Here is a 20,699-nt window from a genome sequence, read left to right as displayed (position 1 = left end):
TCCAGTATTGAAGACCCAAGAACGCATCCTCAACATCCGCTAAAAGGCGATTATGGGGAGATCGCTTCTCCAAATTTCAGCACGACTATCTGAAACACAGAGACCGCTCTTCAGGAGATAATTATCACAGTTCAGAGGTCTGCACTACATTCCAAGCAACATACTTTACTTGCCTTTCTGGAGATACCAGGGCCATCAAGGAGGCCCTAACTGAAATTGGGTTAGAGAAATAGTAAGTATGCTAAGAGCGAGGATAATCCAATATGATCCGGGAAGTGACCATCTGAACAAAGCTGCGAGTAAAAGGACTCCCCAGGTTAACGCCATTAATCGGTTCTTTAGCTGATATTGGATGAAATTCGACAGGAACTCGACAGAAACATAGTGAGGTAGTGGGGTTTGTCGACGGCTTAGTGATATTTGTATTAAGGATACTTCTCTTCGTCATAAGTGAGATAATGGAGGGTGCGTTATGAAAGGTATGTTTGTAGACTATGAGATGCGACTTAGCACAATTCCAATAAAAACAGAGCTGATGCTATTTATTACCAACGGAAAGATACCCGAACTCCACCTGACGCGGCTGAATAGGTAAGCATAGAATATAGGACTGAGGGTTGTATAGTCTTCCCCGCCTGTAGAATGATCTCGGTGAGCAAAGCTGGTTTCCAACCGAGGATTAATGTATACAGACATGGTTCTTCTGATCCTGACGTATCGTTCTATTGGGTAAAGGCCTGTGAACAAGAGTAATAAATACAATAGAACTAAGGTTTATAGAAACCAAAGAACCGAACGTGCAGGTGAAACTCTGCAGTCCTGCCCGCTAGATGTCTTCAATATACTCTTTCAGAGTGTAACTGAATTGTATAGTACGGTCTCCTAAGATGGGTCAATGTATTTCGAGTGCAAGTACTGGCGACACTGGAGGTCTGTTGATGATTGGGGCATAATTCGAGCCCCCTAAGTGCAATATGGTCATTCTGACTGCCACCCAACCGGTATTGTATTCATTGGCGATATCCCCCAAACTGGACAGGTAATGAAGAGACGCGTTGGATAGTCTGGGCGGCACACTCAAAGTCATTCTCCTTTGGTTTCCTTTTCAAAGGAGCAAGGTGAGTAGACCTTCCAACATGCCAGAGAGGCGGGAGGCGTAGTCTGCGTTCCGCTAGTAATCATGAATGGTGGACTTAGCTCGCGCCGAATCGCAGTCGGTAGCTCCAGATGAAGGAGGGCCTGGCTCTCCTAGAGCTAAATTCGCGTGCAGATGCGTATATGATTACCCCTTTTGGCACGGTACTACCCTATAAGGGATCATACCGCCCGACTCGGCATATCGTAGAATACACATTGTAGAATTTCCAAAGAGGGGGGGGGGGGAAACCCTCGGGCAGCCAGGTCGCCAATATTAAGTAATCTCTTCTTGGCGAACTCAAAGATGTCTATGGTTGTAGGGTGGGGAGCTACCATTTTTCGTAAGCAGATACTCTGATACTAATTTCTTGACGATTGGGTATCAATCGAAAAATGTTCGTGCATCTGTACTCAAAATTATTTCTCAACCCCTAACACGAGGCAAATATAAATCAACTACTTTCCTTTCATGAACAAAGGCTTCATAAATTCAAGGCTCCTCTGTGAATACATCAACTATCTGAAATTGCCAAAATTTCCATTCCAAACTCATTCAAGCCCAAAACACTTAAACAGAAACCGTAACAATCTAGCAAAATCCCAACAGATTTCCATTGAACATGAACCACCTCCACCTTTCGACTTTACCAGGTTAACCAGTTCAAAGTGCCGACATCTGGTCGCTATGTGAGGTTTCTAAGACGGAAACAATTTAGCAAGGAAAATTTTGCATCTTTAAACGCATCATCACTTCATAGGGCAAATATCTTTTGTTATCTCATTGATATATACGTGGGGACGTGAGCTCCAGACGTATCCGTTTACACAATTTGCTAATTTACAGCCATCAAATGGCACATTTAAATCATAACTCGGTGAATAGGAAGAAGGAGTGAAGCAGAGCCTATGAGATGAGAAGGGGCTGTCTTATCCGTGGCCTTAATTATCCGCCTACAAGGTGGCGGCAGGCATTCATTTGAGAGAATCAAGTGTAGGTAAGTGGAGGAATTAGTCTTCGTCAGCCTGAGCAATTGTTTTCAGAGTCGGTGATAATGATGGTGGAGAGAATTCTATTTTTGCGTCATCAGACATGGATTTAGTGCTCTTAGCAGTGATTGTAGTGAAGTAGGAACAGGCCCGGACCGTATGCAGCCCCTTCTATCTGGAATGTGGAGTCATGGTCATTCTACGGTAGACAGTCTGGTGTGAATGTTTGTATACACATTTCATGGGCTCGGAAGTAGTTATCCTGGAAAAGAGCAAAACTTCCATCTCTCAAAACGAGAAAGAAGGGCCAACTTATGCAACCCATCCCTTCAAAGGCACTATCTATTCCGGACTTGGGCCCAAATTAATTCAATGCCACCGTCCGCAGGTCTTTCGCACTCTAAAGTGTGATTATCATACTCCCCCACACTGTACCCTAACGATCCACTTCCATGTCCATATCTTCGGGGGGACTTTTCAGATACCTCACCGCAACTACGACAATTCCAGTTGTAGATACTAAATGGGAATTACATTTGATTAAGCCCCATTCTCTGATCCGTACGCCACAATTCAACTGGATGAACCAATTTTCATTATTAACGAAAACGACTCCGATTTTCTCATCTTCAGATGCGATTTTATTCAGACATTCGTCAGATCTGGCCCGGGACGGGATTATTGCTAGTTGTAATCGTCACGAGGATCCCTAAAGTGATCCATAGGAATTTCTTAAGAAAAGATTCTTGAAAATATCCCGGAAACCTCGCTAGCTATAAGATTCGTCCTTCGTACGGTTAAGCTGAATATACTGAATTTAATGTGTCGTTTTCGGTGAGATTGAATCCTTTGAGAAACCGAAAAGTTCGAGGAAAAAGTGTAGAGTGTATGAAGTGGTTGTACAGTGAATTGATATAGCAAAAGGATTACATTAAAAATAAACCATCGCGGAAATGCCTACCGAAGCAGAACAATCAATTGATGCATTCCATCATTATTATACTCATCCTGTCATAATTGCACAGAAAAAATCCCTATGGAAATCCATTTGGGACAAGGACGAGAAAAGTGTCCTCGGACGGACCGCTTCTAGTTGGAGTGAGTATGAGATTATGATAAATAGCAACCCATTTGCAGCCAAGTATGAATACAATGACGCCTTCTTTGAGAGTTATCTATAATAGCATGACTACAGGACTACTTGCCATTAATTTCTATTAGATATTTGTTGTAGTCCTTGACTCAGTACAATACGTTCCTAGCAGCGTTTTGAAATCTTCAATAGATACCCCCAACACCCTTCCCTTGTCATTCCAATCAGCAACAATCATACTCCCGACGACCTTCAAACCGTATGTCGTACTAGGCCCGGTGTCGAAATTAATCCTTGAACAAAATCAGTTTACACGAACAGCTTACCCTGTTTATAATCCTGAACAATAACTATAAGCGAAACACGTGAATATGACGAGCACGCATGCAAATTAGCAGAGCCTTCCCTCTACGATTCCACGATTGAAGAAAGGAATACCCATTGTGCGAAAACTTGATTACAATAAACCTTGAAAACATCATTGTCAGGACTCGGTTCCACATAAGTTCCTGTTTTTTGCGCCCAACCCTCAATTCACGTAGACATGCATAAATGAGGACATGTCACCGCCATATCACGCTCGACGAAATAAATGTATAAAGCGTGTAAAAAGGGGTCTAACAAGACATAAAGGAAGGCATATGTTCATTCCTCCTTTGGGGAGCGTAAATGAATTTATTGTAAACATATTCACTAGCAGAAGTTAAATAATCTTGACCTAGTTGCAGAGCTATGCCTGGAGATAAGAAATGCTGTTCAGGGACGACATGTTGTGGTTAATCGAGTGATTCCACGATGTAACATGAGTAGAACATGAGAAGATCACAATTTCCAGGATATTTTCCATCCTTATGAGCAAGGACCTGGTCATTAAAATTTCGACGATGTCATACATGAAAGTGAATTATGTCAGACGTCAGAGAATACAGAATATTTTTGGCGAATAACTTTATAACTTAACTCCAGCTTGGTACTTCCAAGTAGTCCTTTAAACTTATCTAACAAGACCTTATATAACCCATGGTCCCGGACCACTTCGAACAAATTCCAACAGTCCTGGCGACCTGGGGAGTTCCGTCCCCACGTACTCGAGGAGGGTACCATGGGAACTGGGATGGCCCTCTGAGAGCATATGCTCCAGGAGAATTCCTCGAGGATGTGTTCTCGGCCTGGTTATTTGCGGTTGGCCCCCTTGTGGGAGTTTCATGGTGGTTGTGGTCATGCCTACATGGCGGGCAGAGCTCCTCGGAGCTCGAGCGTGGAGTTGCACTATACAACTCGGGTGCCGTACTCCTTAGTTGCGGCAGAGGTGTTAGATAGGCCTCGCATCCACTGGTATGAATGCTGAGCCTGCACTCAGTATAGACCAGGACCGCTGTGATTGCATGGCGGGGCTCTGATTGTGGTCCCATCAATCCGTGTCCGAAGAGGACCGTGGGATTATGCCTTCACGGCAGGTACTCACGTTAAACCCCCAGGACTTTCAGTCCTGGCGACCTGCCTGTTAGTCGAAACTTGTAATATATTATTTTGCATATTTTATAGGACTCTCTTAAATTTTAGCAAATTTACTTCTGAAATTATTGAGGGATGAAATCTCTGATTTATTAAACCATTTTCTTATCTCCTCCCTTGTTCCTCTACAATCCTTTATTAAACCCATATGCCTCCAATAATCTCTACCTTACAACTAAAAACAAACCTTTCACGTCCATCTAAAACGAATCTACATCCTGATTTTATGACCCGGAAACACTTGTATCCTTTCACCTCCAATTGATTGATTTTCTAATTGGTTTGCATCTTTGAAGTGCCAGCTCTCCTCGCCGGCAACGTGGCAACTTCCCTTTTTTGTAGATTTTCCAGTTTCCCATATTCTTCTAGGAAACAACATCCTAAACTCCTACTCCTTGATCCCAAGAACCGATCCTGGCAATCAATGTTCAACCCTATAACTCCTTCTAAACTCGTGCGTTGCCAATACCTGAAAAGCGAGGACTTATTTCAACAGAAGCTGGAAACTTCTTCGTCCATCCGCTCCTGGTTCAGGAGCCTCATATGTACTACACCCGCGACAGCCCAATCTGTTGCTCAGTCTACAATATACCCTTCTGTACAGCTAGCTTCAGGAGATATCCCGAAAAAGTCTCCACTCCTGGCTCACCCCCGCGCTCCTTGAAAAAGGACAATATTCGCAGGCTCCTCATTAGGTCACGAATCCCAGGCAGAAGATACAGTGGTAAACGTTGCACTAAATCCAGTGCCTCCGAGTTAAAGATACCCCTCCCCCCCACCCTCTTCGATCACAATAGCTCCTTTTCTCCTGGCTAGCGTAGGCTACTACTTCAAACGAAACATGTATTAAATTTACAAAAGACACCACCTCCACCGAAAAGTGGCATCGTTCAAAGTCACTTTCCCTGACTCCGTCTTCACTGCCCTCTTGTTTTACAAAAATCAAACCTCCAGGTTTAAGAGTCAAGCTTGAGGGGGCTTCCATTTATCCTGGCCGTCTCAGCAACATCATGTCACCTATATTTCAGGAGCCTTGATTAACGAATTCTGAGCTCCCGAAGGGAAGTCCATTTTCGCTGCGACAGATACCGAACGGCATCATGTCATCACATCTAGTCCACTGGCGATGGAGTTCTGATTGCAATTAAACATTTACTCCTCATCGAACCGGTCTCCCCTTTCTCTGGCTATCCTTGTAATTGTGTTGCCTTACGTGTCTCCAAGTCCAACACCGTTCCGTTCATTATATATTCTATACATTTTCCCCAGTGCTTATCCCTCCTATCTGTGTGATGATTTGTTTGACAGTTTGCTTGAACTGGTTACTGTTACCTTCTTTTCCTCTGCGGGGATTTTAACCTCCCCATGTTCAACCGGTCTACTCATCCTAGTTCAATCTCGTGATCCCACTGCTAACTACCTACAGTAATTCTGCGACCCACTCTGTTCATATTTCTCTTCCTGTTTATCAACTCGACCAATGCGGTCTCTATGCCTCTTCTAGGTACAGATTGTTTCGAGTCGCTGACCGTTCCTCTCCGTTTACTTCTTCTTTGGTAAAGTTGATACCAATGTCGGACCTGATCCCGATGGACTTCCTAACCTATTTCCTATTAACTGCGAACATTACATCTCCCTTGCCCTTTGTATAATCATCAACAAAGTTTCAAAAAATGATCCTTTTTTCATCTCGGAAAAGAGGCCCTTATTATCCCTATCCTGAAAAGCGCAGACCCTACTTTAACGGAGGTCTACCGTTCTATCTCTCTCCTCTCTTCTTGCTCCAAAAAACTGAAAGATACATGGACGATTCGTTACCCGCGCACTTCAGTCACTCAAAGCCAAAAAGCAGCATGGCTTTGTTAAACATCAGTAAACTTCTTCAAACCTTCTGGACTTAACTTCGTCAATGATTGCCTTACTTCGCTTTAGGAGGTACATGCTATTTACGCCGGTTTTTTTTTTCTAAAGGCTTTAATGCCATTAACCACAATATTCTGCTCGGCAAACTCCCTCTGCTCAACTCAACTCCTTAATCAACTAATAACTCTCCTTCTGCCCAGCAAACGCTTCTTGCAGAGTTTCTTTTCATGGTTACCCTTTCCGCTCATTCTCTCTTTGCTTTGAAGTTTATTGCCTTTATTTTATGCAGACAATCTGAAATTATTTGCGTCTGTTTCGTCCCCCCTGCACTGTGCTCACTTGTACTGTCTTGTATCTCGGTGAACAAGCTGAGACTAAATGACACCAAGTGCCACACAAAGTGCTACTTTCCTAACCCTCCTCAACATCCTGTTCCTGCTCCTAGGTGTAAACTTTGATGGCAAACACCCAGCCTTCGGGCTGATTGCAGAATCGTAGAAACGGATCAATCAACGGAAGGGGTTGAATGCTCCATTGACCGCTGTGAGTGATGACCCTTTCCCAATCGCACGGAAATCTTGGGAATCCGAGAACTTTTCCAGAGAGTAGAAGATAGGGATAACCGTTAAAATTCCAAAGAAAAGCACCCGTTTTGAGTATGGCATTTGGCTCCCTGCCGTTAAAAAGATAATAGCTAAAGTAATTCTAGAACGCATCAGAGAACATCTCGAAACCTTGATCGAAGAGAGCACACTGGTTTCCACTCGGGACCCGCCGGCATTGACCACATCAACACCCAACGGTCATTTTGGATTAGTGCGTGGAATTTAGATCTTCACTGCGCATGTTCCTCATCGATTTCGGGAGAGTTTTCAATAACGTGAACAGAGAGTGTATCTAAAGCTCTCTACGTTGGAGGGACATTCCGGAGAAACTAATAGCAATTATCAGAGCGATATATGATAGCACGTGTGTCATATGCTGCACCGAGGTGAAACCTGCGAGGACTTTGAGGTCTGAGGCAGAGTCCGCCAGGGTTGCATCTTGCCACCGATATTATTTCTTCTTGTAATAAGTGACATTTTTCGTGCTGCCTTATCCGGAGGACGTGGAGGAGTTCAATGGACAACGACATCTTTCCTTAAACACCTCAACTTCGCTGATGACATCTGCTTGGCCTCTCTTCAGGTCATGGACCTTGATCAAATGGCTCCGGATTTGGAAGGGGAGGCAAGTGGAGTTAGACTTAAGATAAACACCAACAAAATCAAAGTTCTCAGTTTAACGGCTCAACTCACTCTCCTCATCTGCATTAATGGGCAGAGCATCGAAAGTGCCGATAAATTTACATCGCTAGGAAACTAGTTTCTGCCGACTGCGACACCAAATTGGATGTTACCCGGCGCTAGATCTGCTTTCGCTACCCACTCTAAAATCTAGAAACGCAGTTATCTCAAGACCAAGATCAATTTGAGACTGTTCTGTGTTGTCATATGGGGGCAGCACATGGAAAGCTCCAAGCTATTGCAATACCTGTCGCTGCAAGGGCGCTTGGCGCAAAACAGTTGAGGGCGATTACGAACGTCTCGGGAATTCGTGAGGAGAGCTGGAGCGCATTTTCGGTAACCACGAACGATGACGCGTAGGTGTGAAAGGTGATCATATATATTATACTTACAATTGGCTTAGATTTCTAATTTCTTCCAACAAACCCTCCTTTTCTTCACTGCTATTCTGTTCTTTTATGAATGCCTTTTCTGGACTGCGATTCAACAACACCAAAAAATTCTTAAACGGCACTCCCGACCTCTACTTTTTCAATCTACCCGCACGTTACTTCCACATATTTCCTTGCACATCCCCTTAAGTCAAAATAGACACTCACTATACCGCATTTGTATTTAAAATGGAACTCTGTCGGTCCTAATCTAAATCTGTGCGAAAACTTCAATTTATGCAAAGCCAACTTTGCCGCTCTCAACTTACCCATAATATTAATCAGTTGGGATGGAATATTACCTACCCTGACAGGTAACCAACTCTTAGTAATTTTGACAATATCTTTTCTGATATCCTCACCTGTTACATCTTTTGTTCTCCTACATGCCTGTGCTCTAATTTAGCTTGGTTCACCGCGGAGATCCATTCAAAAATCAACCTGAAATATATACTGCGGCAGAAGTGTCAGGTTTCAAAGAATGACGCCAACATTGCTCACTTCAAGGCTACTCATTAATCTATGAAGTCGAGACTACTCTCACTCACAGTGAAACCATTTAACTCCCACAATCGCTATTCCCCAGTCAATCTCTTCTCACTTTCATTAATTTTGCTGGCTCTGCTGCCAAACCCCCACATCAATGATGCGACCTACCTTATTTTATCTGTTAGCTCCTCGACCGCTGCGCTGAATACGCCTCTTCTGGGTGCAAACTGTCCTCTCTCTCAGTTCCTCTCCGAATTCCTTCCTTGGTTGAGTTCCTTTGCTGGTAAATGTGACACCAATGTCGAGCCTAGTCCCTATGGGCTTCCTAACTTCTTCCCTATTAATTACAAACCATACAACTCGCTCCCCCATAAACAGTTTTCAATGTCAAAAATTATTCTTCGATGTCATGGCTGCCACGAATCATACTTGCGTGCGTCCGAACCCCAAGTTGCTCGTTCCGCCACAACACTCCACCCCCAGTTGACACCAAAGGGGGGGTTCAGATGCACGGCTCTCTCAACTTGGTTGCAGCAAATTAAAACGGACGCGTTGCGCGCCTTTCGGCTTCAGTCGAGCCAAGGTGACCTGTTTGACCATGCCCCCGATTTTGAGACTATAATGATGTCGGCCCTGCTGGAGGACTTCGAACGAACTGACCGTCCGTCCTAATTAGGACATGTGAACACGTCAGCCACGGTTTTCGCGTGGTGTTAGTTTCACTGTTGGCATTATATCCTTGATCAGACGCAACAGATCGGTAGGGTTGATTCTTGACCTGATGTCCAGAACATGGTCGCTGAGATATATTGGCTCTTAGGGGCTTCCCGATTGGCTGTCTAAACGCCAAGTAGAACGAGTGGCACAACTTGCGATCAAGAAGGATCATCTTGGGCCATTATAGCAGCCTTCAGCGCCCTGTGTCACCTTTTGAGCATCCCATTGGATTGCAGGTTGTACGCAGTTGTCCGGTGGTGTTTAAATTCGAGGAGCTTGGCCAACTCTGAGAAAAGTGAGAATTAAAACTGCATTTCCTGATCGCTGATTGTAATTGCCGGCACAAGATTGTGCAGTAATATCTTTCAGAGGTATCGCCTCAGGCCACAGCGTGAACCTATCGATGGTTGTGAGGCAATACCTGAAAATGTTCGAGTCTCGGAAAGGACCATTGATATCAAGGCGGATTGTGCGAAAACGCCTGGCGGAACGAGGGAGCCCTTTCCTAGTTTTGCATTTCTGACATGCAACGCACTGTCTGGCCGAAGAATTAATGTCCTTGTTCATGGAGGGTCACAAATTCTTCGCGGTAGCTAACCGATTCGTTGCTCGATTGCCTAGTTGCGCCAAATCGTGAACGGAATGAAACACTTCCTTTCGGAAACTGACCGGAATATATGACCTTGGTTCCCTGTCTGAGGTTTCGCAGTATATACTGGATGTTGAGCCGAAGATATGAAAAAACTGGATAGAATGTGTATTTGAAGTTGGTCCTCAAGGTCTGAAGAACTGCGTCGTCCTTCTGCGACAATTCCCGGAAAATCGACGGTAGCGAGAATCTTGACCTCTGCAACATGTAACAAAGCGTCAGCAACCACGTTATCTTTTCCAGACACGTGTTGAATATCGGAAGTGAACTGGCTTATAAAGTCTGGGAACTCGAAAAATAGAGGGAGCGATTCCACCAGGTGCGGAAGTTTTACCAATAAGTCACCAGGATAAAGCCTTACATACCTCGATGCTCATCCTGCCGAGACAAAGAGGGAAATCTGAGTTCCGGCAGAGTGGGCATGTTGGAGCGATGGGTTGAGTATTGTGATGAGCTGCTTTTGTGAGCAGAGCGCTGGCAGCTGGAATCATGTTGCGCATTATATGCTGACTCTTCTTATTGCGAAGAAGATAGCATTCGGATCGGAGGGGAGGGGGTTTCCTGAACTAACAACTCACTTCCCCCCCCCCCTCCCCTCCCGATGGTGAAAGGGATTGCCTGAATTGAAGGCTCCCAAAGCCGGGAAAGCGGAACGGCTAGCCCGAAGTAAAGTGTCAAACGTTTCCAGGCTAGTTCTCTGATGACAGGGAGGTGTTTAGTTGGTAGTCCGACATCAAAACCTGTCCTCGTGCAAGACGTGTAGTTAGCAATGACATTTCAAATTCTTCGTCTCAAGTCACCTAGATTTTTTCCGAAACCTAGATATCTACTTGCCATTAACACTACACATACTAAATCCTAGATGTTGTGTCTTAGCTGCTTAAGAAGGAACCTTGAATGTCACAGTGGAACTCACACAACCCCTTCATTAGATTGTCAGTGTACACCAAAGTCAGCTACAAGGGCAGTGAAGCCCATGGTGTTTTACGTAGCCACCTGTTGTGAGACTTAATCCTACGGTCCTCTTAAGACACGGATTGATTTTGTGACCACAATCAGAGCCCCGCTGAGAAAAGCAACAACGGTACCAGTCTATACCAAGTGCGTGGCTTAGCATTCATACTGGTGGATGCAAGAATTACCTAAATCTCTACCGAACTATGGAGTTGTGTTGATACGCAACACCACGTCAAGGCCCGAAGGTCTCTTCTCGCTTGAGCATAACCACAACCACCATGAAACTCCCACTAGGGAGGCCAACCGCAAATAACCGAGCTGTCCTCACATACAACAGGAGTTCACCCGAAGTATGTGAGTCGAGGGGCTTTCCCGGTTCCTATGGTACCAGTATACCCCTGGTAAGGTTTCGTGACCAATTTGCCACTTCAGATGAGTCCCCTTGCAGACTCGGGTCTGATCGCTCTGATTACGCCTTTGGAGCATGCGCCTACCGAATCACGGCCGGCAAACCAAAGTGAATACTATGGAGGTTCTCCTCGGCCACTTGGTTTTGGTTTGGCCGACAGGGTTGCCACCCCGCCTTTCTCCCCGCCACCTCTGAGCACCTGGCCGGAATTACAGCAAAAGATCAGCCGCCAAAACCAAACTGACATCGAAGGAAAAGCATAAGACCTAGGTCCGGTCCGGACCAACAACCTCACAGGCCGAACCATCACGCCTGAAGGCAGCATCCGGCGCCAGGACCGAAAAACCTCTGGATCTAACGCCTTCGGCTCAACTATCACAAGCAGCCGCCACAAGTTCGTCCCAAATCGTAAGACAAGATGACCTGAACCTTATTTGAAATCACCGGAACTTCATTGGGAACTGCAGTGTCAAACAAACTCCGGAAAAACCTATTGATCGAAGACAAACCATTGTCAGCATTCGGGTTTTGTACCACCAAATTATAGGTTTTAGCATTCCTTTCGTTTAGATTGAGAAGTTCTTTGGCTGCCAAGAGAAGCCTTCTGAAACGCAGCGGCGGCTCCGTAGCCAAAGCAAAAATCTGGTGCAAGGGGGTGGTTCTGATCAGCCTCAGGCATCTTCTCAGAATACAAGCAGATATAGAGTTAAGCTTATTTTCAATATGTCTTGGCGGATTCATAGTGGACATAGCTGCATACTCTAAAATAGGCCTTACCATCGATCTATCGAGATTGATGGTCTCCTGGAGTGTAATGCCCCAAGCAAAATCAGTTGCAAAAATAATCAGTTTAAAAACTTTCGGGATAAAAGAGTTCAAATGATCTCTGATCGAACAAGTCCTTGTTATCTCCTGCCTAAGAAGGTGATGGACTTGACATGAGCAAACGTGTGAATGAGCAAGCGTGTGACCCTGCTTCGCTTAAAGGATATAGATTGGGATTTGGTCGTGATGATTGGTAAGCCCAAACCAGAGGAACGTAAGCAAAGGCGTCAAAAACGGGCTGATGGAACTGGAGAAGCTGAATGGACCGCATCTCCTTCTATAAGTGAACGTGGAAAGCAGCGGAAGACGATTGGAGAGCAGAAAGAGCCGCACTCCCCGCTCAGAACGCTTCTAGCACCAAACGGGCTGCAGATAGTCCAATGCAAAGCGAACTCGGGAAAAAGCGGAAAGAGGACGACGAGCTTGAAGGAGACTTTATCTAAGTAGTTTCCAGGGCCCAAAAAAGAAGGCGAAGAAGAAAAAAAAAAGAAACAACTGACTACGCTGTGAGAGACACGTCCGTCCAAAGACAAGGAGGCTGCCAACCAAAAGCCAGGAGCAGATGCTCGAGGCTAAAAACTCGCCGTGGTGGAAGTCCCCGAGCAATATATGAGGAAACTCCTTAGCAGCGGGAGAATCAAAATTGGATGGATAGTATGCAAGGTACGAATGCGGATTGTCCCCACCAAGTGCTATAAGGGACGGGACCAGAGAGCAGCATGCGGCCAAGTAGGCCATCAAGCCAAGACCTGCAATGGAAGCGGGAGTTGCGTTCTCTGCAGGGGTCGTGGCGCATCTGGTGAGAGTGTCGCACACACTGCGAGCTCGGGACGGTGTCCAATCTTCAGGGCGGAATTGGAAAGGGCTAGGGTGCGAACGGCATGATCCGCATTTTACAAATTAACATGCACCGGAGTGCAACCGTTCGCCAGTTGCTAGCACAGTTCGCTGCGGAAGTAAATGCTGATCTAGCGAGCAACACCGAAACAAAGACCCGGCCTCACGACATCTCGACTTATCGGGCACCTCTACTAGCTGGGTTCGGGACGACGTTCGACTTCGTGTTCTTGGCGAAGGCTGAAGGAACGGATTTGTCTGGACCCGGTGTATAGAGATAACATTTTTTAGCGTTTACCTGATGCCGAACGAGACGATGCCGGGCTTTCGGGACCCTCTTGATGCTCTAGAGGATGCTGTTTCGAGCGCGGAGGGACGAATCATGGTAGGCGCTGATTTTAATGCCACAGGCCTTGAATGGGGCATATCGCAGTCAGACTCCAGATTCTGGAAATGGCGGCTAGACCCGGGCTCGTAGTTTTAAACACCGGATCCGGCCCAACGTTTTCGCACCCAGGCTGTGAAGGAAGCATTCCTGACATCACTTTTGCGTCGGAATCATTGGCATCATCGGCGAACGGGTGGCGAGTCCTAGAAGACTTATCGGCAAGTGATCACCAGTACATTGCGTTCGAAGTGGTTGACGCTACTTGCCGGGGAGCATCAACGTGACGCTCCCACTGCCTGCGGAATGTCACTAGGGTGAACATCGGGAAGTTCATCAAAGCTCTTGAAGCAGGCAGGGCTGCGCTGGAGGGCGCTCCGGGAGGTGATAGTGTCGCAGCTGGACAGTCATCATTGATGAATACAAAGTCCTGCCAGCCAACTACCAATAATACCTGTCCTCATGCAAGACAGCAATGATATTTCAAATTCTTCGTCTCCAATTCACCTAGATTTTTTTCCGAATCCTGGATATCAATCTGACATTAAAAGTACAGATACTAAATCCTACAAGATATGTCATAGCTGCTTAAGAAGAAACCTTGAATTTTACAGTGGAATTCAACAGAACCCCTTCATTAGATTGTCAGTGTACACCAAAATCAGCTACAAGGGAAGTTAAATTTTCAACTCATACGTAGTCCCAGATACTATTATATCATATTTGACAACAGGGTAGAAACTAGTTTGATTGGAATTTATTTCCGCCGTTTTTAATTCAACCCTCCTCAAACAGTCTACATAGTTAACATGCAAATTCTACCCTCTGCAAACGCAAACCTAGTCTTTTTCGATACGCATTTAATGTGCACAAATTTAAAACCCCATTCAGAGGTACTTACCTTTTCCAAGTATGTTAATTACGACGTATTTGCATACAGTGCTCGTACATGGGGTTCTTCCGGGAACCCAACCGTCAGTCACTCACAAAAAACCTGAAGAGCATCTTTTCAGATCAAGTTCTCATTCTTCATCTCAATAATCCGCTCTAGCAACAAATTTGTGCCTTTGATTCATCTGAGTTCGATGTAGTGTATCTAAACATCTTCGGCTCAAATTTTTATAAGAGATACTCTGAATGCCAGTTGTTTCGTGGGCACAGTGGACGTGTATTGAACTCTAAAGATCTCAATAAAATCTTCAGATACTTCTCAATATGTGTACTCAGTTGTCGTAAGAATTCTTCTCTGAATTGTCAGCGAATCTTGTAGAACTGGAATTTTTTATAAGATGAATAGTGTGTATGGTTGCTTATTGGAGTAACAGATATTTCGTTTGTAGAGGAGTTGAATGTTGAATGGAAAAGATAGTCTAGGGTAGAATGGAGGTAGAGTATATCTAGTAACATATTTTGATGAGTTTTCAATAGTTCAAATGACTGCAACCTGTCAAGAAGTCCTTTCGCCCCCATGGTCTTTTAAAGGACTTCATTTGGTATTTGGAATTTAATTTTAATTTGCGTACTAAACCTGGAAAGATACTGTATCTTAATGGTGAATGCATATAGTCCCAACGCTACTCCATTGAGACATAATAAAGGACTGTCTAGCCGAGATATATTCCCTGGATAAGGCTTCATTACCCAAATGAGAACACACTCTAACAAATGCTCTATTGTTAGGGACTCACCTCTCCAGGTAAGCACCCTAACCGGCATTTTCATTTCCAACACCGCGTTTTCCTTCAATGTTTTTCTCAATTTTCCCTTCATTGCCGTACCGAGGCAATTCGTAGCTTTGTATTGTTAATGACCAGCAGTAGCGTTGGAAGAGTCACCAAGCGAAACCAAGCCCAGAGAGGAATATTGTTAGTGCACGCGGTCCCGTCGTCAGCACGGTCAGAATTTCAGCCCCAAGTGTTGCTTACTATTATTCATAATAGTCGTCCGGTTACTTGCCCGTTCCGAATATCAATGAGTCCTGTAAAAGCCTTGGTCCTGGCCAGATAGTACGATGTGGTTACACGTGAACAGTTGAAAGGAAGAAAGCGTTATTAAGTGGAATCTTCATTCAAAGTGATCGTGTTACTTGGCGAGCTGTAGCTAACACACCTTGTTTTCTTACATGTTCAGCAACATTTTCAGATTGCTGACAAGTTCTGTAGTTGTTTAAGTGAAGTGAATATTAGTTATACGTTTTTTTGTTGTAATCTGAGAAGAGCAGAGAAATTGTGAGGTCCCGCTTGTCACTGATAACATTCAAGGAGCCTAAAGTCCAGTTGCAGTCATGTCGAAGAAGAACTCAAAATTAGATTTGGATAATGAGTACTACAAAGCATACGAACGCGAAAAGTTCAATCTGCGACGGTTTCTTCACAATCCCAACGAAGGAACCTACCTAGGACGCACGACAGTTTCATGGGGTAAGAAAACGCCAGCAGCTCTAACAAGGACCCATCCTTTCGAATAATTCCGTTGAATTTCTGTTCAGTTTCAACCCCGGCAAACTCTTCGTTTTAACCAAACAACACCTTACCTCTATCTGTTAACACCACCACCACGAAAACCCTGTGTATGTATATTTTAGGCGGGGAACCTTCTCTCTGTAGTTGTAGGAGGTTTTTAACTCATATAAAGTCGTAAGTGCTTTCTTCGCTCTAACCGCCGTCTATGACTCAAAACCAGTCCCTGTTGACTCTTACCTGCCCGAGTAAAATGCACCTTCGATGCCTACCACCTGTGCAATTTCTACCTCGCGTGGGTCCGTGTTTACATTTGGAAAAATCCCATGTGCAAGCCAAGCATGCAATTTGAGAGTTGGGAGTCGATTTGGCATTAAATTCTTTATAATGAAGACAGGAAAGTTTGGGGTTGAAACCATCAATCATAGTGAGTTCTCAGTCAATTTGCTGGCGTAGCACAAGTTGCGGTTGGGTGACGCGGAATGACCTGGTCCCATGGTTTGGGCGGTGGCGTCAAACAGTCATAGATACACAGTTTAGGTCGTTGACGCAGGGAGATGTGTACAACGATAGTAAGTAGTTGTTGGAGCATAAACAAGGTATCGCTAATTGAGACAGGAATTCAGCTCCCGAAATCCAATAGTAACAATTAGTAGAATGTGGATTTATTAGGAAGGAGAGCGACTTCCTATACCAAAAACAATAAGCTCAGTACTCCACAAGAGAGCATCTGAAGCATGACATCAATTGAGCATTGACAGTATCTATTCAAGTGAACAGAGAAATCAAGGCTAGTACTATATTTTTCTCGTTTCCAAGAACAAGTCACCATAGTATATGATCAGTAATAAGTTCAATGGAAATTGACATTTCCAAGAAGTCAGAAGCTCTCCCGTCCAGTGAAGCGATACCTCTCTGTTGAGTACTTAATTTAACACTAATCGAACCCTTTTCGATTGATGAGCAAAATATATTCACAAACACTTCACCTATCCTGCCCAGCGCTGCTCATAACCCGTTAAAACTGCAGCCTCCAGCTTCCTCGTGGCATTTTGACCGAAGTTTTTCCTTGGAAAAACCTAGAGAAAACTCATGCAGGACCAAATTAAGGGAATTTCGTGGTTATATGGAACTATTGTCCCCGCTATTTTCTCACACAGCACCAGATAATATTATTTTACTATTTTCAACAGTAGGTTTTCAAAGTACCCTCTCTACTTCACCTCTCAAAAAAAAAACGACAACTGTCAACTCAGTTTCACCTAGTCTTCTTACATCCTCATTTTATGACTACTTATTAAGGGTGAAATATTCCTTGACCAAAAAATCAGGACTTCACCCTCTGATAATGAATACGGATGCTCTGGAGTGATCAAACGACATTGATCTCCAACAAATTGCAAATGGCGCCCAACGTGGGGCCTGACCCCAAAAGACATGAAGAGTTCCCTTCTTCTTCTTTCTTCTGTTTTAGCCTTTGTCACGTTGACAAGCGGCATCGGTTCGTAGTGACCGGTTGCGTTATTTTGTACCATTGAGACCCTGATCTGGATCCAATCGCGCGGCTTTCAAATCCCCATCATGCATATCAAGCCACCGGTATTTCGGACGCCCTTTTGGTCGCTTACTATCGAGTTCGAGGTTCCGACCAATCTTGGGGAGTGAATTCTCATTAGCGTGAATTGCCTGACCATACCATCGAAAACGCCTCTCCTGCAATTTTCCCATGATCGGTGCAACCCCCTATCGATCGCGGATATCCTCATTTCGGATGTGAACAAAACGTATCATGCTACAATTCCAACGCAACATCCTCGTACCGCAAGACGCCGTTCATTGTCTTTTATAGTCGGTCAACACTCAGAACCATCAAGTGCGACAGGGCGGACAACATGGCGGTAAATTTTAAATTTGAAACGTTTATTGATATGTCGATATAAAAAAACACTAGATTACGTTAATGCGTGAACGCAGTTCTCCATTGGCTGATAGCACTGAGCCGAGATATTTGAATCGCTCAGTTCCGGGCAAGTTACTTCCGCTGACTGTGATTATGCCTGGTTCATGTCAATCGGTTTTCAAAAACTCAGTTCTATTCTGATTCAATCTGAGACCGTGTTGCAGAGGCCATTTTTGGACAAGTCGCTCGAGATCACTTGTATTTTTTGCAGAGCTCTGATATCGATACGCCTTTTTCGAAAGGCTCTTGCTAGTTCCTCAGTCTTTCCAATTAGGGTACCAATATTTAGGGTGAAGACTCGTATTTCTTTTGGCTGGATCAACTTACTTACGTCCTGGCGCCGTTCATGCGTCAAGAACCCTTGCTCATTTATCGACAGAACCGGGGCCCGTCCTGGGGCGTCCATTGAGGTGGACGCTCTATCATTTTTCCAATGCTAGTTACTCCATCCTTTGTTGCTTTTAATGATATTAGATTCATTTTCTTGTTTGGTTTGTCACGGGACCTGTCACTAAGAGAGATCAGTAATAGGAAAAGGGTCCAAAAAAACATTGATTTTGGATTTTTCCAGCGCTATTCGGACGACTTTCACGTCGTATTCTTCGGTCCTTATTTGGTAGCCAGTGATTATCTGGTTCAATAATTCCTCAACTAAAGGGCTTCAACCCTTAAGAATGAAGCTTTAATTAATTGTAAATGGCGGGGGGCCTAGCCTCATGGCAATAAGATATTATGTTCCCTACTCTATCGACGGTCGGATAATTGCGTTAGTGATAATAAAAAAGGGGCGATATCTAGGTGAGCCTAACCGTAATATTAGATGAGAAACAAACCTATCGTTCTTGTTACTCGCCCCCATTGCAATCATCCCAGGTGTGAGATGTTTTGTTTGATGCGCTCTGTCAAGTCCCTTATTGGCTTTTCCTTTTTTGATTTGACATGGTATTTCGAGTTTTTATCACAGACCAGACTATTATTTTAGTTTCAAGGCCATTCTATATGCAAGTCTAGATGTATATATAAGTCTAGATGTTATAATGCAGCTCATATTCCTAGACTTTTTTCGCGTGCGCTTCAATTGAGGTACAATTAGCTGCAAGCCAAGCAAGGCCAAGCTTAACTTTGTCCGCGTGGTTGACAGTAGCCTGCTCAGAATAGCTAATGGATCACCTACCATGAAATGTTTCTGCAAAAAATTCAAATTTTTCGGAAACAAAAAAATGAAGAGAGTGCAGCAGTAGCGATGAATAGCTCTCCGGGAAGACAGTCAAGCCAAGCTACTTTGCTCCCTTGAAATGCATAGATGGGCGAAAGTCTTGGGGGTTTAACATGAGTACCTGCCGTGAAGGCTTAATCCCACGGTCCTCTTGGGACACGGATTGATTTTGGGACTACAATCAGAGCCCCGCCATGCAAGCACAACGGTCCTGGTTTATACTGAGTGCAGGCTCAGCATTCATACCAGTGGATGCGAGGCCTATCTACCACCTCTGCCGCAACTAACGGGTAAGGCACCCGAGTTGTACAGCGCAACTCCACGCTTGAACTCCGAGGAGCTCTGCCCGCGATGTAGGCATGCATAAATGGGCGAGAAGTGAAATCTCTTTGAAGGAACAGTGTTTATCCGCATATTAGGGTGACAGGCCACTTCATCCACAAGAGGCGGAATTTCACCGCCAACCAGGACCAGCGAAAAAAAAAAGGTAATTTAATTTTTAATGGGGGTCGCAGCTTTCCACTCGCTCGAGAGGTGCTGGACACAATACGGAAGCGATCATTAGTTGGTGATACCTTTCAAGACCGGTGTCAACACCTTTCTCCCTATGACGATCAAACAGATAATTCCTAAATGTACTGCTGGCCGCAATCACGGATGTGGAACTGGAAACTGCAGATATTCACAAACTTCCCACCAGTATCGTTATGGTCTCGAAGATCGTATTTCCCCATCACATGTCTGAGCAAAGTGTTGCCAAAGCCCACCTTGGCATTCAAATTATCTACCACGATTACAATGTCACCTTTAGGAAGCCTTTCCTGTACTGCATGTAATTGCTTATAGCAAACTTCTCCACTATGTTGAAAATTTCCTATATTGCATAACACTGTACCTTTGCGATTTCCTTCTCTCTGGACCATAATCTGCCAGTGGAGATCCCATCAGAAAGCGACTCCCAGGTCAAAAGAGTGCCCCTTGCAGTAGCCGTTAGAAACAATCCGACGACTGATTCTGGTCTCCTATCACTTGACTTTCCAAAATACAAAAGCGCATTGCCCCAAGTGTGACAAGAGAGAGGGGAGTACCTTATGTAATCCCACCCAAATGTCCAGTTTATATGTCTGCAATTCTCGTTCAAATCGGAGGAAGTGAACATTCTGGGGTCCTTCGATACCAGGTTCGAGGAGTGTGCGCACTGTCGAGTAATTTTCGATAGCCAAAGGGCACAACCGTGAGGCTATTGGTGGCGTTGTTGATACTGACACATGAGGTCCTAGCCCACAAATTTCAATGCCTTTTAGTCACATTTTTATGACAAGCAGGGAATAGTTTGAGTGTATTCTTAAACTCCAATTCACTGGGCTACACATTTTAAATTTAAGCTCCTAACAGCAGCCATTATCATCTACATAACTGTCAAGTATTAACGAGAAAGTATCATACCCAGGGACAATATCAGAAATCTTTAAGATTGCTCTGGT

General features: G+C 44.5%; 1 protein-coding gene across 4 annotated transcripts in view; it reads left to right on the top strand.

Annotated features, from left to right (window-relative positions):
• Positions 1-2,700: 2,700 nt before the first annotated feature.
• LOC119650697 (sodium/potassium-transporting ATPase subunit beta-2) overlaps positions 2,701-20,699 on the top strand; it is a 40,344-nt gene continuing 22,345 nt past the window's right edge. For 2 of the 4 annotated variants that reach the window (XM_038053682.1, XM_038053680.1), the window contains exon 1: positions 2,701-3,222. In XM_038053682.1, the coding sequence (XP_037909610.1) occupies positions 3,078-3,222 (145 nt within the window). In that variant the 5' untranslated portion in view covers positions 2,701-3,077. Of the gene's footprint in view, positions 3,223-15,431; positions 16,001-20,699 lie in introns of those variants that run through there. The other 2 variants (XM_038053681.1, XM_038053683.1) reach the window with 2 other exon arrangements.

The sequence above is a fragment of the Hermetia illucens genome, chromosome 3 (assembly GCF_905115235.1).
Source record: "Hermetia illucens chromosome 3, iHerIll2.2.curated.20191125, whole genome shotgun sequence".
Taxonomy (NCBI): Eukaryota; Metazoa; Arthropoda; class Insecta; order Diptera; family Stratiomyidae; genus Hermetia; species Hermetia illucens.
This window is presented reverse-complemented; position numbering and strand designations above follow the sequence as displayed.